Genomic DNA, 19045 nt, shown 5'->3' on the forward strand with positions numbered 1-19045 from the left:
GCGCGGTCATGCGGCGCCGTACCCAAATGACATTTTAATTATTTTTTCCCCACAAATAGAGCTTTCTTTTGACGGTATTTGATTACCTCTGCGGTTTTTATTTATTTTTTACAAAAGAAGAGCGACAATTTTGAAAAAAAAGCTAATATTTTTTTTCCCTCAGTTTTGGCCGATACATATTCTTCTACATATTTTTGGTAAAAAAAAAATCGCAATAAGCGTTTATTGATTGGTTTGAGCAAAAGTTATAGCAACTACAAAATAGGGGATAGATTTTTTTTTTTTATTATTACTAGTAATGGTGGCGATCTGTGATTTCTATCGTGACTGCAACATTATGGCGGACACATCGGACACTATTTTGGGACCATTCACGTTTATACAGCGAATAGTGCTATAAATATGCACTGATTACTGTATAAATGTGCCCGGCAGGGAAGGGGTTAACACTAGGGGGGCGAGGAAGGGGTTAACTGTGTCCTAGGGATTGATTCTATTGGTAGGGGTAGGGGACTGATCAGTGTCTCTATGTACAAGGGGCACACCATCGGTCTCCTCTCCATGACAGGACGTGGAGCTCTGTGTTTACACACAGAGATCCACGGCCCTGCTCAGTTACTGGGCAATCGCAGGTGCCCGGTGGACATCGCGGCCGCCGGGGGCACACGCGCATCGGGTTTCCAGTGACGTGGCGGGTGACGCGACGCCTGCACCCTAGTGGCTCGAGAAGGCGAGGATGTTCTCCCAGAACGAGAGGCTTATAGTCCCGCCGTCATTTGACGGCAGGCGGTAGCCTAGTGGTTAAAGGCCGCAAATTGAAGGAAAGCACTCATATGGCCATATCCGTAGATAGATAGATAAGAAGGGAGACGGGACACATTCAGGGATCGTACTCTGGATCGTATTCCCTTTCCAACGATCCCTGAATGTGTCCTGACGAAGCCTAGCGGTGAAACGCTTTGACGCACAGGGGCTTACTCTTTATCATATATTCATAGAATTAAACATTTTAATTATATTAGTATACATTATTGCCCTGGCACCCATTATATATATATATATATATATATATATATATATATATATATATATATATATATATATATATATATAGGGGGGGAATTATATTCGGAACTCCTTTAAAAAAAGGGATATATATAGGGCTAGATTCGTAGAACACTTACGCTGGCGTATCTACAGATACGCAGCGTAAGTGAACAAATGCGCCGTTATATCTATGCGCCCTATTCTCTTAACTAGATACACCTGAATTTGGCCTCCATCCGACCGACGTAAGTCTCCTACGCCGTCGGATCTTGGGCGCATATTTACGCTGGCCGCAAGGGGCGCTTCCATCGATTTACGTGCCGAATATGTAAATGACCTAGAGACGCCTATTCACGAACGTACTTGCGCCCGTCGCTGTAATCTACGCCATTTACGTAAGGTGTACAGTTATCCCTGCTATAGGTGGCGCAACACATGCAAAGGTATGGACGTCGGAACAGCCGTCAAATTTTTACGTCGTTTACGTAAGTCGTACGTGAATGGGACTGTGCGTAGGTTTCGTTTACATTGAGCCGTCGTATCTTAGGGAGTATATGCGACGTTATTCTGAGCATGCGCGCGAATGCGCCGTTCGATCGGCCCTTCATTTACATGGGGTCACGGTTAATTTAAATGTAGCACGCCCACTACCTGCCTACTTTGAATTAGGCGGGCTTACGCCGACCATATTACGCAACGCCGCCGCAACGTACGGGGCGAGTGCTTTGTGAATACTGCTATGGGCTCTCTGCGCAGCGTATATTCGATACGCTACGCCGGCAAAGCTATGCGCCGAGCTACCTGAATCTAGCTCATAGTCTCTATGTATATTTAATGGGTGCCAGGGCAATAATGTATACTAATTAAAATGTTTAATTCTATGACTATTTATTTTATCATATGAGTATGATTAATATTGTATTCTAATTAAATGTTTATGAATTTATACTATGATTATAATTTTTTTTTTTTACTGTAACCATAATAATAATAATGATGGTCGTAATAATATCAGTTATTATTACGTTCTAGTCCATAGATGACATACCGATTTCACCAAAATACAATGCTACCAAAAACAGCCCTGTAGGCAAACCAACAAAATGGCGGCGGCCTTTCCGGCGACGACTCCGCAGCAGAGACGTACTTCCGGCATAACTCCAATCACGAAGCGTGTAGGAGCGGTGGGCCGGGCTTGTTTCCATGGCAGCCGGGTAGCCACGCTAGTGCACGGGCTTGTGTTTTCCTATAAGCGGGGAGCCCCGGGAGGAGAGAGATGTCCAGGGGGAAGGTGAGCGGACCTTCTGTTATCAGATAGCATGTGAGTGTGGAGAGAGTACGAGCGAGTCACATGACTGGCTGTATGGGGTCATGTGACCAGCTTAAATGATGTCACTTGGGGTATTCATCATCATCATCATCATGACATAAATACTTCCCATAGTGCACATCTGACTAGCAGCAATGTTACAATGAATGTATTATGGCCCAGACCCAAATACTGATTGTTAGGCTGGCCATACATTATACAAAGTGCAATCAGACGGGCCCTTCTACTACATAGTGGAAGGTAAATCCTAAAGGAAATCGAATAAGAAAATTGTATAATGTATGGCCAGCTTAAAGTGCTGTAGATCGCTGGGAGCAACAGTCGTTTATTGAGGTTCAATGGAACAATGTCCCTCTGATGGGAATTCTGAGCTGTTTCTTTAAGGTGACCGTATATAATAACAAGGTTGATCATCTGTGAAATAAGGATGTGGGTTTGCACAGTAATAGAATATTTAGTAAGCGAAATGTTCTTGGCTGCAACTTCAGTCATTTGTTTTTTAAAATTTTAGATATTGAGGAGAATAGTAAGGGAGCACCGTCGCTGTCTGTGTCCCCCTGTGGTGAGATTCCCCTCACTTCCTGTCCCAGTGACCACATATGAAATCAGAAAGGTCTCAATTAATAGATTAATCCTTTTCCTTCTTTCCTCGTTTCATCCTCCCCTTCCTTGTATTCTTCTTCTTTTCCCCTTTCTCTTGTTTCTTATCCTTTTTTTTCCTCTTCCTGTCCCTTTCCCCTTTCCACTTTCTATACCTTTTCCCTTGCTTCTTTATATCCATTTTTTCATTTTCCCTTCCTTTTCCCTCTTCCTATCCTTTTCCCCTTCTCCCTTCCTATGCTTTCCGCATCCTTTCCACTTCCCTCTTCCCTCCCCCTTATCCTTTCACCTTCGCTCACCCTTATGCTTTCTTCTCCTCTTCCTTCCCTTATCCTTTCCTCTTCTCTCCCTTCCCTTATCTTTTCCTCTCCTCTCTCTTCCCTTATCCTTTCCTCTCCCAATAATTTTCCTCTTCCCTCTTCCTATCCTTTTACTCTTCCCTCTTCCTATCCTTTTCCTCTTTCCTCTTCCTATCCTTTCCCTCTTCCTACCCCTTCCTTTTCCCTCTTCCTATCCCTTTCCCTCTTCCTATCCCTTTCCCCTTCTCTCTTCCTATCCCTTTCCCCTTCTCTCTTCCTATCCCTTTCCCTCTTCCTATCCTTTTCCCCTTCCCTCTTCCTATCCTTTTCCCCTTCCCTCTTCCTATCCTTTTCCTCTTCCCTCTTCCTATCCTTTTCCCCTTCTCCCTTCCTATGCTTTCCGCATCCTTTCCCCTTCCCTCTTCCTTTCCCCTTCGCTCACCCTTATGCTTTCCTCTCCTCTCCCTTCCCTTATCCTTTCCTCTCCCTTCCCTTATCCTTTCCTCTTCTCTCTCTTCCCTTATCCTTTCCTCTCCCAATCATTTTCCTATCCTTTTCCTCTTCCCTCTTCCTACCCCTTCCTCTTCCCTCTTCCTATCCCTTTCCCCTTCCCTCTTCCTATCCCTTTCCCCTTCCCTCTTCCTATCCCTTTCCCCTTCCCTCTTCCTATCCCTTTCCCCTTCCCTCTTCCTATCCCTTTCCCCTTCCCTCTTCCTATCCCTTTCCCCTTCCCTCTTTATATCCTTTTCCTCTTCCCTCTTCCTTCCCTTTTCCCCTTCCCTCTTTATATCCTTTTCCTCTTCCCTCTTCCTTCCCTTTTCCCCTTCTCCCTTCCTATGCTTTCCGCATCCTTTCCCCTTCCCTCTTCCCTCCTCCTTATCCTTTCCACTTCCCTCTTCCCTCCCCCTTATCCTTTCCCCTTCGCTCACCCTTATGCTTTCCTCTCCTCTCCCTTCTCTTATCCTTACCTCTCCTCTCCCTTCCCTTATCCTTTCCTCTCCTCTCTCTTCCCTTATCCTTTCCTCTCCCAATAATTTTCCTCTTCCCTCTCACTATCCTTTTCCTCTTCCTATCCTTTCCCTCTTCACTCTTCCTATCCCTTTCTTCTTCCCTCTTCCTATCCTTTTCCTTTTCCCTCTTCCTATCCTTTTCCTCTTTCTATCCTTTCCCTCTTCCTATCCCTTTCCCCTTCCCTCTTCCTATCCCTTTCCCCTTCCCTCTTCCTATCCCTTTCCCCTTCCCTCTTCCTATCCCTTTCCCCTTCCCTCTTTCTATCCTTTTCCTCTTTCCTCTTCCTATCCTTTTCCCCTTCTCCCTTCCTATGCTTTCCGCATCCTTTCCCCTTCCCTCTTCCTATCCTTTTCCTCTTCCCTCTTCCTACCCCTTCCTCTTCCCTTTTCCTACCCCTTCCCTCTTCCTATACCTTTCCCCTTCCCTCTTTCTATCCTTTTCCTCTTCCCTCTAACTATCCTTTTCCCCTTCTCCCTTCCTATGCTTTCCGCATCCTTTCCCCTTCCCTCTTCCCTCCCCCTTATCCTTTCCCCTTCCCTCTTCCCTCCCCCTTATCCTTTCCCCTTCCCTCTTCCCTCCCCCTTATCCTTTCCCCTTCCCTCTTCCCTCCCCCTTATCCTTTCCCCTTCCCTCTTCCCTCCCCCTTATCCTTTCCCCTTCTCTCTTCCCTCCTCCTTATCCTTTCCCCTTTGCTCACCCTCATGCTTTCCTCTCCTCTCCCTTCCCTTATCCTTTCCTCTCCCAATCATTTTCCTCTTCCCTCTTCCTATCCCTTTCCTCTTCCCTCTTCCTATCCTTTTCCTCTTCCCTCTTCCCTCTTCCTATCCCTGCACTCTCCCTATGCTTTCCCCTTCCATAATTCCTATTATTTTTCCCTTTCCCCTTCCTTTATTCTTTTCCCTATTTTGTTCCCCTTCCCTCTTACTTTCTTTCTTTTAACTTTTTTCTTTTCCCCCTCCTCCGTCTTTGTTTTCTTTTCCCTCTTCCCTCTTCCTATCCTTTCCCTATCCCTCTTCCCTCTTTGTTTTCTTTTCCCTCTTCCCTCCTGTGTATCTTTTACATCTTTTTCACCTCCCCCTTTCTACAATTGTGCTTCTTTCTTTGCTTTCCTTTCCCCTTCCCTCTTCCATTCCTTTCTACCTTCTTTTCCTATTCCTCCTCTTTTTACTCCCTGCTTTCATTCACTTTCCTTCTTCTATTTATTTTCCCACTTCCTTTCCTTTTTCCTCTTCCTTTCTTCTTTCTTTTTCCCTCTTCTTTTTCTTTTCCTTTCCATTCTGTTTCCATCTTCCTTTCCGTATCTTTCCTCCATTTTTATTCATCTTCTTTCCCTCTTCCTTTTCTTTTACTTCCTTCTTTCTCCTCTTCATCTCCATCTACATTAGGAAGTTTTAAAACAAGGTGTTTTTTATTGGCCCATCACTAACTGCCATGTTATTGTTTAGGTTGTTGCAGCCAGAGCTCAGTATGGATACCAGCGCTCCAAGGATCGGTAAGGAGGAATGCATCATGTGATATCATTAGGACTGGGTCTTGCGGGTCATTCACTCGCTCTCATTGTGTTTTCCTATAAGGGAGCCCCGATCCTGCGTCCGATACAGATGTGCGCTCATCAACACCATCGCAGATGTGCTGAGACAGCGGCCAGGCTGGACGGAAGTGAAGGAGTACGTTTTCTGCTACGATTGAAATTTTCTTTTACTAAAAAAGATTGCAACCAAAACTTTTTATTACATTTTCAGAATAGAGTGGAACAAATAGGACAGGGGGGCTCAACCCGTAGTGGCCCGTAGAGCCCTCTGATGTGGCCCGCGACCTCAAACCAGGGAAGCCCATGCTCTGGAATGGCAAGCCGAGGTCGCAATCAACAGATTGCCAACTCGCCATCCCAGAGCATCAGGTGGCATGGAGTCGGCGCCAGCAGAGGAGGGAGCAGGCGGCCATGGAGGAAGCGGGAGCCGCATAAGCCGATACTTCCTCTGTAGCGCCGGCCCCTTCCCCAGGCGGAGTGACACCAAGTGACCTCCCCCTGGGACCTTTCTAGCAGCCTGGAGAGAGATGCCAGCAGAAAATAGAAGAGGAAAGATCAGTGTTATAACCACTTGACCTTCGTAAGATTAACCCCCCCCCCCCCCCAGTCCTGACCAGGCCATTTTTTGCGATACGGCACTGCGTTTCTTTAACTGACAATTGCACGGTGGTGCAACGTTGTACCCAAAAAAAAAGGTATGTGATCTCTTTTCTGCAAATAGAGCTTCCTTTCGGCGGTATTTAGTCACCTCTGCGTTTTTTTGGGGGTTTTTTTGCGCTATAAACAAAAAAAGACAGAAAAAAAATATATATTGTTTACTTTCTGCTATAAAACATATCCAATAAAAAAATTTAAAATATCAAATTTGTTTATAAAATTTAGGCCAATATTTATTCTGCTACATTTTTGTTGGGGGGGGGGGGGTGGAATCCCAATAAGCGTATATTGTTTAGCATCTACACGCTATGGTGAGTACCGTATTTATCGCCCTATTACGCGCTCCGGCGTATAGCGCGCACCCCTAATGTAGCCCTGAAATTCCTGGAAAAAAAATGTTTTATACCTACAGTTTTGGTGTCTTGCAAGGGCGTCCATCGGCGGCCTTGTCTGGTCCGGCGTCCTTCTGCGGCCATCGTGGTGTCCTCCCGCGCTGTCTCCGAGTCGAATCCCCGCTTCCCGCGCTGTGTTTGAACCACTCCGCCGACATATACCGAGCGCAGTACACTCGGGTATAGTCGGGCAGGCTCGGCTCCTCTCACGTAAAGGACGTACAGGACGCACAGGACGTGACCGCGAGAGGAGCCGAGCCTGCCCGACTATACCCGAGTGTACTGCGCTCGGTATATGTCGGCGCAGTGGTTCAAACACGGCGCGGGTATCGACGTATATAGCGCACCCACGATTTTGCCCTGATTTTAAGGGCAAAAAAGTGCGCAGTATACGCCGATAAATACGGTATATACACTGAAAGCTTTATTTTTTTAGACTAGTAAGGCGGCGATCAGCAACTTGTAGCGGGAACTGCGATATTTCGGCGGGCAATCAGACACTAACTGACACTTTGTGGGAACCAGTGACACCAATACAGTGATCAGTGCTAAAAATACGCACTTTCACTGTACTAGTGACACGGGGGAAGAGATTGAACATCTAGGGAGATCAAAGGGTTAAATGTGTGCCTAGCCTGTGTTTTTGTGTACTATGTGTGGTGCTTTTACTAAGGGATGTGATGGATTTTCGTTCCTTGCTTTGCAGGGAAAGAAAATCCATCACTTTTCCCTTGTCAGGACAGAGCTCTGCTTTGTTTACATATGCAGAGCTCTGTCCTGTGTCTCTTCCTGATGATCGGCAGACATTCATTGGCTGCCACCCGCTGATGTTCTTCTGCTGTGACTAATCACAGCAGAAGTGGCACTTTGGCGGTACTCGCACACGCCCCCTAGGGGGAAGTGAAGAGTCACGTCTATATATGTGATTCTGCACAGAGCGGCCGCCCTGTAGCAGTAAATCTGCTATAGGCCGTTGTTGAGTGGTTAATTAATACATACACTGCACTGAGCCCATAGATTTCCATTATATCCTGCGTGTTGCTGCGCTTTCAGAAAATGCACAACACCCACAAGATATAATGGAAGTCTATGGCCCAGTGCAGCTAACCCACAGGAAAGCCGCAGATGCACTGCCAGGGCTGGACTTACCATTGGGCTTGGCTGGGCTCAAGCCCATGAGCCCCGGCCAATAGGGTGCCCCGGGAGGAGGAAGCAGGAAGAGCCATGCAGCATGGGAGGAGGAAGAAGCAGGAAGAGCCATGCAGCATGGGAGGAGGAAGAAGCAGAAAGAGCCATGCAGCATGGGAGGAGGAAGAAGCAGGAAGAGCCATGCAGCATGGGAGGAGGAGGAAGCAGGAAGAGCCATGCAGCATGGGAGGAGGAGGAAGCAGGAAGATCCATGCAGCATGGGAGGAGGAAGAAGCAGGAAGAGCCATGCAGCATGGGAGGAGGAGGAAGCAGGAAGAGCCATGCAGCATGGGAGGAGGAAGAAGCAGGAAGAGCCATGCAGCATGGGAGGAGGAAGAAGCAGAAAGAGCCATGCAGCATGGGAGGAGGAAGAAGCAGGAAGAGCCATGCAGCATGGGAGGAGGAAGAAGCAGGAAGAGCCATGCAGCATGGGAGGAGGAAGAAGCAGGAAGAGCCATGCAGCATGGGAGGAGGAAGAAGCAGGAAGAGCCATGCATCATGGGAGGAGGAAGAAGCAGGAAGATCCATGCAGCATGGGAGGAGGAAGAAGCAGGAAGAGCCATGCAGCATGGGAGGAGGAGGAGGAAGCAGGAAGAGCCATGCAGCATGGGAGGAGGAAGAAGCAGGAAGAGCCATGCAGCATGGGAGGAGGAAGAAGCAGGAAGAGCCATGCAGCATGGGAGGAGGAAGAAGCAGGAAGAGCCATGCAGCATGGGAGGAGGAAGAAGCAGGAAGAGCCATGCAGCATGGGAGGAGGAAGAAGCAGGAAGAGCCATGCAGCATGGGAGGAGGAAGAAGCAGGAAGATCCATGCAGCATGGGAGGAGGAAGAAGCAGGAAGAGCCATGCAGTTGTGGATGAAAAGGTAAGAAGTCCGACCAGCGGTAGCAACCCCCCTGCTCAACAACCACGATTGGCACCCCCGCTTAGCTACTGTGATCGTGCCGCGCCCCCCACTTAACTCTGATGGCCACCCCCCCCAGCTCAACAACTTTGATCGAAACCCCCCCCCCCCTCCCGCTCAACAACTATGATCGGTTGTCGGTCAGCGGCACCCCCCCGCTCAACAACTTCGATCCCCCACTTCTCGGCAGGGGGGGGCCTTCAATCAACACTCAAGCCCAGGGGCCCCCACCTCCCTAAGTCCTGCCCTGTGCACTGCACCCCTAACCCACCCATGCAGACAAAACCGCAGCACGTCGGTGTGAAAGCAGCCTTATAGGGTAGCTAAGGACAGTAGGGGCTTGTTTACATTTGCGGTTTGGGGGGAGGTAAAACACCATAGTTCATTGTGGCCCCCAGCCAGTTGCCAAATCACTTAAGTGGCCCTCGCTCTTTCAAAAGGTTGAGCACCCCTGAAATAGAATCTCCGTACCTTTTTGGGGAGATTTCCTTTTTACATCTCAGACAAGAACCCAGGCCGGCATCTCCCCAAAGGAGACACAAACTGTAAAAAAAAAAAAGTTTATTCAAAACTAGAAAAAGATATCCTGTCTGGTGTTCCACTTTGAACGGTGAGTAGCAGAAGTGTCTGTGCTGCAGGTTACACATTGGTTCCCTGAAGTTTTGCTAGTTTTACATTAGCGCAGGGGGGTCTCAAACTGGCGGCCCCTCCAGCTGTTGCAAAACTACAAGTCCCAGGATGCATTGCAAGGCTGACCGTTACAAGCATGACTCCCACAGGCAGAGGCATGATGGGACTTGTAGTTTTGAGGGCCACCAGTTTGAGACCCCTGCCCCCTGTGATTAGCGCCTTGAACAAATGTGGGGGTTATCACTGCTGGTTGGAACTGCATTGTGTGTACTGGCTACTTTACCTTTTGCTATCAATTTGTATTGTGTTATTGTTTTTTGTTTTTTTCACAGAATTTTGTACTTTGCCTAGTTTGATGCAGAGTATCCAATGCACATTACATTATGTAATAAGTAATTATAATTTCCACTTAAAAATATTTCCCCAGTGATGGCGAATGGGACTTTTATTGGTGCGATGTCGGTTGGCTGCGGGAGAACTTTGACCATATTTACATGGAAGAACACGTCCGCATCTGTCACTTCCGCAACCACTATGAGGTGACTGAACTTTTTCTACTCGTGTGATTTTAAAGCAAAGGGCGAATTTCGGTACGGAGCTAAATAACTAGGGTTGCACCGATAACGCTTTTTTAAGTACAAGTACAGATACTTTTTTTTTTCCAAGTACTCGCCGATACCGATAATTTATTTCTAATGTCATGTGACAGAAGAACTAATATGCAACAAAAAATTCTAAAAAATAAAATTGTAAGAGAAAAAAAAAAATAAAAAATACAGAGAGGCCCAGATTCTCGTAGATGGGTGTAATACTATGGCGGCGTAACATATGTCATTTACGTTATGCCACTGCAAGTTTTACAGGAAAGTGCTTTATTCACAAAGAACTTGCCTGTAAAGTTGCAGCGGCGTAGCGTAAATCCCCCGGTGCAAGCCCACCTAATTCAAATGAGCCGGGTAGGGGGCGTGGATCATTTAAATTAGGCGCGTTCCCGCGCCGTCCCTAAAATTTCCCGACGTGCATTGCGCTAAATGACGTCGCAAGGACGTCATTGGTTTCGACGTGAATGTAAATGGCGTCCAGCCCCATTCACGGACGACTTACGCAAACGGCGTAAATTTTTAAATTTCGACGCAGGAACGACGGCCATACTTAACATTGGTTGCCCCTCATATAGAAGGGGCAACTTTACGCGTCGCAAATCTAACGTAAACGTCGTAACTGCATCGACCGTGCGTACGTTCGGGAATTCGCGTATTTTGCTAATTTGCATACTCGACGGGGAAAACGACGGAAGCGCCACCTAGCGGCAAAAAAAAAAAATTGCATTTAAGATCCGACAGCGCTCTTTCTGTTAAAAAAAAAAGATCCGACAGCGTAAGAGCCTTACGCCTGTCGGATCTAATGGATATCTATGCGTAACTGATTCTAAGAATCAGACGCATAGATACGACGGCCCAGATTAGGACTTACGACGTCATACATTGCGTTGCGCCGTCGTAAGCCCTTTGAGAATCTGGGCCCTTGAGTTTTAATTTATGGTTTGGCTGGATGGATTTTTACAGTTTTTCCTTTTGCGTTTTTTTCTCCAGCTGACCCGCAAAAACTTCATGGTAAAAAATCTGAAGCGTTTCCGTAAGCTTCTCGAGAGGGAGTCGGGGAGGCTGGAAGCAGCAAAATGTGACTTCTTTCCGAAGACCTTCGAGCTGCCCTCTGAATATCATCTGTTTGTTGAGGAATTTCGCAAAAATCCTGGAATCACCTGGATCATGAAGCCTGTAAGTTTTGGTAGGTGGGTTTAACCGCTTGCTGACCACATAATGCCGTTCTTCTGCAGCGGCAGTATGGCTGTCCTGAGCCAGATCACGTACCTAGTAGTACTACTACTACTACTAGGTACATGATCTGGAACTTTCAGGTCTGGGGTGCACCTAGTATGTGATCTGGCACTTTCAGTTCTGGGGCGCACCTAGTACGTGATCTGACACTTTCAGTTCTGGGGCGCACCTAGTATGTGATCTGGCACCTTCAGTTCTGGGGCGCACCTAGTACGTGATGTGGTGACTTTCAAGTCTGGGGTGCACCTAGTATGTGATCTGGCACCTTCAGTTCTGGGGCGCACCTAGTACGTGATGTGGTGACTTTCAAGTCTGGGGTGCACCTAGTATGTGATCTGGCACCTTCAGTTCTGGGGCTCACTTAGTACGTGATGTGGTGACTTTCAAGTCTGGGGCGCACCTAGTACGTGATCTGGCACTTCCAGGTCTGGGGAGCACCTAGTACGTGATCTGGCACTTCCGGTTCTGGGGCGCACCTAGTACGTGATCTGGCACTTCCAGGTATGTGGTGCACCTAGTACGTGATCTGGCACTTCCAGTTCTGGGGCGCACCTAGTACGTGGTCTGGCACCTTCAGTTCTGGGGCGCACCTAGTACGTGATGTGGTGACTTTCAAGTCTGGGGTGCACCTAGTATGTGATCTGGCACCTTCAGTTCTGGGGCGCACCTAGTACGTGGTCTGGCACCTTCAGTTCTGGGGCGCACCTAGTACGTGATCTGGCACTTTCAGTTCTGGGGCGCACCTAGTACGTGATCTGGCACTTCCAGTTCTGGGACGCACCTAGTACGTGATCTGACACTTTCAGTTCTGGGGCGCACCTAGTATGTGATCTGGCACTTTCAGTTCTGGGGCGCACCTAGTACGTGGTCTGGCACCTTCAGTTCTGGGGCACACTTAGTACGTGATGTGGTGACTTTCAAGTCTGGGGCGCACCTAGTACGTGATCTGACACTTCCAGGTATGTGGCGCACCTAGTACGTGATCTGACACTTCTAGTTCTGGGGCGCACCTAGTACGTGATCTGGCACTTTCAGGTCTGGGGTGAACCTAGTACGTGATCTGGCACTTCCAGTTCTGGGGCGCACCTAGTACGTGATCTGGCACTTCCAGTTCTGGGGCGCACCTAGTACGTGATCTGGCACTTCCAGGTCTGGGGCGCACCTAGTACGTGATCTGGCACTTCCAGCGGGGATGTGCTGGATTTTCTTTCCCTGCAAAGCTGGGAACAAAATCCAGCTCATCCCTTAGTAAAAGCACCACATAGTAAACACATAAACACTGGTCAGGCACACATTTAATCCTTTGATCACCCCTGATGTTTAAGCCCTTCCCAGCCAGTGTCACTGGTACAGTGACAGTGCATATGTTTAGCACTGATCACTGTATTAGTGTCACTGGTTCCAACAAAGTGTCAGTTAGTGTCAGACTGCCCGCCGCACTATCACAGTTTCGCTATAAGTCGCTGATCTCCACCATTACATGTTCACCCTAACTGCAGGAGCGAGAACATGTTACATGTTCCACCCTAAAAACAGGTGCAACATGTACCCAAAAGTGAACTTTTCTTTTTTATTTTTTGCCTGAAATTGCTCTTTCATTGGCTGTATTTTGAGTTGCAGTATTTTTTTTTTATTCAGCTGTTCTTTAAAAAAATAAAAACAAAAAAACCTTCCTCTTGCAGGTGGCGAGGTCACAAGGGAAGGGGATTTTCCTGTTCCGGAAGTTGAAGGACATTATGGACTGGAGGAAGGTAACTGCTCTATTTTATGGAGAAGGGTGAAGTGACAGTTTGGATAATGAGAACTTTACATAAACGCTGTTCCCTTTTCTCAGGACGGGAGTCGCGCCGACGACCAGAGAGATGAAATCCCAGTGGAAAATTACGTGGCTCAACGTTATATAGAAAATCCATATTTAATCGGAGGTGTGAAAAACCGAAGCTTTTGTCTTTTGTTTGGGTATTGTCGTATTTGCTTGTGGTCACAATGGAATACGATACTAGTTACTAAAGGGGCTCCATCCTAAAAACATGTTTATCTATTCAGAGGAAGGAAGGGCTCTCATTGATGTAGTTCCCACTAGTTGATTGAGTCTATGGGGTTACTATGGGGGTTATTTACTAAAGACAAATCCATGCGCGCGGGAGGCACCAGTCACTGCACCATCTCCTTTAGAAACGTCACGATCGCCATTTCTGCAGTGCGCCTGCGCTGATGTCTACGGCGCCCATATCTTTTGCAAATATCTCTTAACCACTTAAGGACCGGACCAATATGCTGTTAAATGACCCAAGGGGTTTTTACAATTCGGCACTGCGTCGCTTTAACAGACAATTGCGCGGTCGTGCGACGTGGCTCCCAAACAAAATTGGCGTCCTTTTTTCCCCACAAATAGAGCTTTCTTTTGGTGGTATTTGATCACCTCTGCGGTTTTTATTTTTTGCGCTATAAACAAAAATATAGCGACAATTTTGAAAAAAATTCAAAATTTTTAACTTTTTTCTATAATAAATATCCCCCAAAAATATATAAAAAAACTTTTTTTTCCCCCTCAGTTTAGGCCGATACGTATTCTTCTACATATTTTTGGTAAAAAAAATCGCAATAAGCGTTTACGTTTATCGGTTGGTTTGCACAAAATTTATAGCGTTTACAAAATAGGAGATAGTTTCACCTAGTTTACAACTGTAGGGGGGTGTGGCTGTAGGTCTGACGTCATCGATCGAGTCTCCCTATAAAAGGGATCACTCGATCGATGCAGCGCCATAGTGAAGCACGGGGAAGCCGTGTTTACATATGGTTTTCCCCGTTCTTCAGCTCCGGGGACCGATCGCGAGGGGGTGGCTAGAAACGAATAGCCGCCCCCTCATCCTGGATCGCTCCCACATGATTAACGAGCGCCGTATGTACCGGGGGGGGTCCCGATCGGACCACCGACCCAAGTCTAGGCAGCTACGTTCGAGCACGTCGTTCTGCCTGTCCGTACCATTTTGCCGACGTATATGTACATGCGGCGGTCGTTAAGCGGTTAAGATTCCTGATTGGAACCTTCTCTTGATATCTCAGGTTTTTTGGCCCTCCGGGGTCTCGTTCTCTATTTTCTTTGTTGGGACAGGGTAATTTTTTTTATTGTCCTATTAATATCTCTCAGTAACTTTGATAGGCGGATTTGATACAATTCCTGTTTCTTTTTGGTATGTGCCTATTGTTCTGATGCTTTGTTATTGATATATCTGTTATGTATCTTCCTATGGAAACTGCTTTTCTTAAAGGGGTTGTAAAGGTAAAAAAAAAAAATCCCTAAATAGCTTCCTTTACCTTAGTGCAGTCCTCCTTCACTTACCTCATCCTTCCATTTTGCTTTTAAATGTCCTTATTTCTTCTGAGAAATCCTCACTTCCTGTTCTTCTGTCTGTAACTCCACACAGTAATGCGAGGCTTTCTCCCTGGTGTGGAGAAAGCCTCTTGAGGGGGCGAGCAGGAGAGTCAGGACGCCCACTAACACACAGCTCCTTTCTCTATCTGCAATGTAGAGAGCGTCCTGACTCTCCCGTAGTCCAAGGGAGGGGGGCGAGCACGACACTCCACACCAGGGAGAAAGCCTCGCATTACTGTGTGTAGTTACAGACAGAAGAACAGGAAGTGAGGATTTCTCAGAAGAATGAAGGACATTTAAAAGCAAAATGGAAGGATGAGGTAAGTGAAGGAGGACTGCACTAAGGTAAAGGAAGCTATTTAGGGGATTTTTTTTTACCTTTACAACAAAATAAAATAATGTAGGGGGGCAGACATATCTGAAAGGGGCCGTACTCGGGATTATTGTGGGTGTATATACTGTATGTCTTCTAAGCATAAATTATTATATTCAATGTTTTCATTCACAGGAAGAAAATTTGATCTTCGTGTTTATGTTCTTGTTACTTCGGTGAGATACATTTGGTGTTGGATCCTCATTATTTGTCTGATTAGATCGATTTTTAGTCATCCGGTGCTCATGTCTGTACACTTCTCATTTACTGCATGTGTATGTGTCATTCCTAACTATCTTCATCTGCTCATGTCTGCTCTAATCTCGTATGGCCTTGTAGGCATCAGAAAAGCAACTCCCTCACCACCTATGTCCAGTCTGTAGTCCATTATCCACTGCTCATGTCTGGCCTGCTATCCTTCACCCAGCACTGGGACAAGGCCATCGAGGGCTCAGGGCGAACATGTCTAATGGCCATCTAGGGCTCAGGGCGAACATGTTAAATGGCCATCTAGAGCTCAGGGCAAACATGTCAAATGACCATCTAGAGCTCAGGGCAAACATGTCAAATGACCATCTAGGGCTCAGGGCAAACATGTCAAACGGCCATCTAGAGCTCAGGGCAAACATGTCTAATGGCCATCTAGGGCTCAGGGCAAACATGTCAAACGGCCATCTAGAGCTCAGGGCAAACATGTCAAATGGCCATCTAGAGCTCAGGGCAAACATGTCAAATGGCCATCTAGAGCTCAGGGCAAACATGTCAAATGGCCATCTAGAGCTCAGGGCAAACATGTCAAATGGCCATCTAGAGCTCAGGGCAAACATGTCAAACGGCCATCTAGAGCTCAGGGCAAACATGTCTAATGGCCATCTAGAGCTCAGGGCAAACATGTCTAATGGCCATCTAGAGCTCAGGGCAAACATGTCTAATGGCCATCTAGAGCTCAGGGCAAACATGTCTAATGGCCATCTAGAGCTCAGGGCAAACATGTCTAATGGCCATCTAGAGCTCAGGGCGAACATGTCTAATGGCCATCTAGGGCTCAGGGCGAACATGTCTAATGGCCATCTAGGGCTCAGGGCGAACATGTCTAATGGCCATCTAGAGCTCAGGGCAATCATGTCTAATGGCCATCTAGAGCTCAGGGCAAACATGTCTAATGGCCATCTAGAGCTCAGGGCGAACATGTCTAATGGCCATCTAGGGCTCAGGGCAAACATGTCTAATGGCCATCTAGGGCTCAGGGCAAACATGTCTAATGGCCATCTAGAGACCAGGGCAAACATGTCTAATGGCCATCTAGGGCTCAGGGCAAACATGTTAAATGGCCATCTAGAGCTCAGGGCAAACATGTCAAATGACCATCTAGAGCTCAGGGCAAACATGTCAAATGACCATCTAGGGCTCAGGGCAAACATGTCAAATGACCATCTAGGGCTCAGGGCAAACATGTCAAATGACCATCTAGGGCTCAGGGCAAACATGTCAAATGGCCATCTAGGCCTCAGGGCAAACATGTCAAATGGCCATCTAGAGCCTAAGGCAAACATGTCAAACTGTGCCCCCCACCTCCTCTATGAGTCATACATCATACATTTCTCTACCAGCTTTGCACATCTAGAGAGGGACATTTCTGCCCATTCTTCTTCTTTGCAAAATATCTCAAGCTCTGTCAGATTGGATGGAGAGCGTCTGTGAAGAGCAATTTTCAAGTCTTGCCACAGATTCTCAATGGGATTTAGGTCTGGACTGTGACTGGGCTATTCTAACACATGAATATGCTTTGATCTAAACCATTCCATTGTAGCTCTGGCTGTATGTTTAGGGTCGTTGTCCTGCTGGAAGGTGAATCTCCCCCCAGTCTCAAGTCTTTTGCAGACTAACAGGTTTTCTTCTAAGATTGCCCTGTATTTGGCTCCATCCATCTTCCCATCAACTCTGACCAGCTTCCCTGTCCCTGCTGAAGATAAACATCCCCACAAACATGATGCTGCCGCCACCATGTTTCACGGTGGGGATGCTGTGTTCAGCATCCCCACATATAGCGTTTTGCTTTTAGGCTAAAAAGTTCAATTTTGGTGTCATCTGACCAGAGCACCTTCTTCCACATGTTTGCCGTGTTCCCCTCCCCCACATGGCTTCTCACAAACTGCAAACAGGACTTCTTATGTCTTTCTTTCACCAATGTCTTTCTTATTGTCACTCTCCCATAAAGGGCAGATTTGTGGAGAGACCACTAATAGTTGTCCTGTGGACAGATTCTCCCCCCTGAGCTGTGGATCTCTGCAGCTCCTCCAGAGTTACCATGGGCCTCTTGGCTGCTTCTGTGATGAATGTTCTCCTTGCCCGGCCCGGTCAGTTTAGGTGGACGGTCATGTCTTGGTAGGTTTGCAGTTGTGCCATACTCTTTCCATTTTCCGATGATGGGTTGAACAGAAGCTCTGCGAGATGTTCAAAGCTTGGGAGATTTTTTTTTATAACCTAACCCTGCTTTATACTTCTCCACAACTTTATCCCTGACCTGTCTAGTGTGTTCTTTGGCCTTCATGATGCTGTTTGTTCACTAAGGTTCTCTAACAAATTTCTGAGGGCTTCACAGAACAGCTGTATTTATACTGAGATTAAATTACACACAGGTGGATGCTATTCACTAATTAGGTGACTTCTGAAGGCAATTGGTTCCACTAGATTTTAGTTACAGGTATCAGAGTAAAGGGGGCTGAATACAAAGACCCCCCCCCACACTTTTAAAAAAAAATATAGACATTTTCATTTTCCTTCCACTTCACAATTATGTGCCACTTTGTGTTGGTCCATCACATAAAATCCCAATAAAAGACATTTATGTTTTTGGTTGTAACATGAGAAAATGTGGAAAGTGTCAAGGGGTGTGAATACTTTTTCATGGCACTGTATAATATATTGTATTCATATTTACTGGTTCACTTTTTAATCTGTTTCTGTCATTGCAGTACATTCCTCTGAGAGCTTGGCTGTACCGGGATGGCTTTGCACGATTTTCCAACGCCCGCTTTTCTCTAAGTAGCATCGATGACCAGTGTATCCTTTCTGTAAAGTGTAAGACTCCGTTCACCCTAAGGTGAATAGAATCGCCGCAAATCTGCCCGTGATTCCAGAATCGCGGCAAAATGCAGGACATGTTTTTGATGCCATTATTTGGTACATGATCTTCTTTGGAGCGTTTTTAGAGCCTATTCAAATGAATGGTGTCGCTGAAAAAAACACACAAAAGCTAAAAAAAAAAAAACGTGCCACAGCAGCAGCTTTTTATGCTGTATTATTTTTTCTTGATTTGCTATTTTTTTCCCCCACGAAAGTGGAGTTACCCTTTAGGTCCCATTTACACCTGAGCGTTTTGTCGCCAGAAGCGCGAAGCTCCAAAACGCTAGAGGGGAAAAAAAAAATTATTCCCTATGGAGATGGTTCACATCTCCACTCCAAAACGCCTGACGCCGAACGCCTGAAGCCTGGCGCGAATTGGGCGGTTTGGGCGTTTTTGAGCGTTTGTATTTCCCATAGAAAGTAATGGAAACGCTCGATTCAAGCATCTAGCGCGACAACGAGCGTTTCTACGGGCGTTTCGTCGCTTTAATCAATAGAACATTTCACCCAGGCAGAAGATAAAAAAAATCTACCAACATAGCAACAAGTGATGAAAAGATGATAATTGTTCCTATTGGCTAAAATAAAAAACGTCGAAGTACAAAAACGTCGGACGACGCTGTATGAAAATGCGCAAATACGCATGAATACGTGCGACAAAACGCCGGAAAAAACGACCAAAAACGCTACGATCAGGTGTGAATGCAGCCATAACCACATAGCGACCGCCGCACGACGATATAC

At 46.7% G+C, this 19045-nt stretch overlaps 1 protein-coding gene across 1 annotated transcript in view; it reads left to right on the forward strand.

Moving 5' to 3' along the window:
* The first annotated feature begins 2233 nt into the window (after positions 1–2233).
* The window catches only part of TTLL9 (tubulin tyrosine ligase like 9), a 28500-nt gene continuing 11688 nt past the window's right edge, over positions 2234–19045 (forward strand). Inside the window, exons 1-10 of the mRNA XM_040330314.1 lie at positions 2234–2338; positions 2889–2990; positions 5733–5779; positions 5862–5954; positions 10016–10127; positions 11181–11366; positions 13109–13177; positions 13261–13351; positions 15311–15351; positions 18151–18238. Coding sequence (XP_040186248.1) covers positions 2324–2338; positions 2889–2990; positions 5733–5779; positions 5862–5954; positions 10016–10127; positions 11181–11366; positions 13109–13177; positions 13261–13351; positions 15311–15351; positions 18151–18238 — 844 coding nt within the window. The 5' untranslated portion in view covers positions 2234–2323. The remainder of the gene's footprint in view (positions 2339–2888; positions 2991–5732; positions 5780–5861; positions 5955–10015; positions 10128–11180; positions 11367–13108; positions 13178–13260; positions 13352–15310; positions 15352–18150; positions 18239–19045) is intronic.

The sequence above is a fragment of the Rana temporaria genome, chromosome 12, assembly GCF_905171775.1.
Source record: "Rana temporaria chromosome 12, aRanTem1.1, whole genome shotgun sequence".
Lineage (NCBI taxonomy): Eukaryota > Metazoa > Chordata > Amphibia > Anura > Ranidae > Rana > Rana temporaria.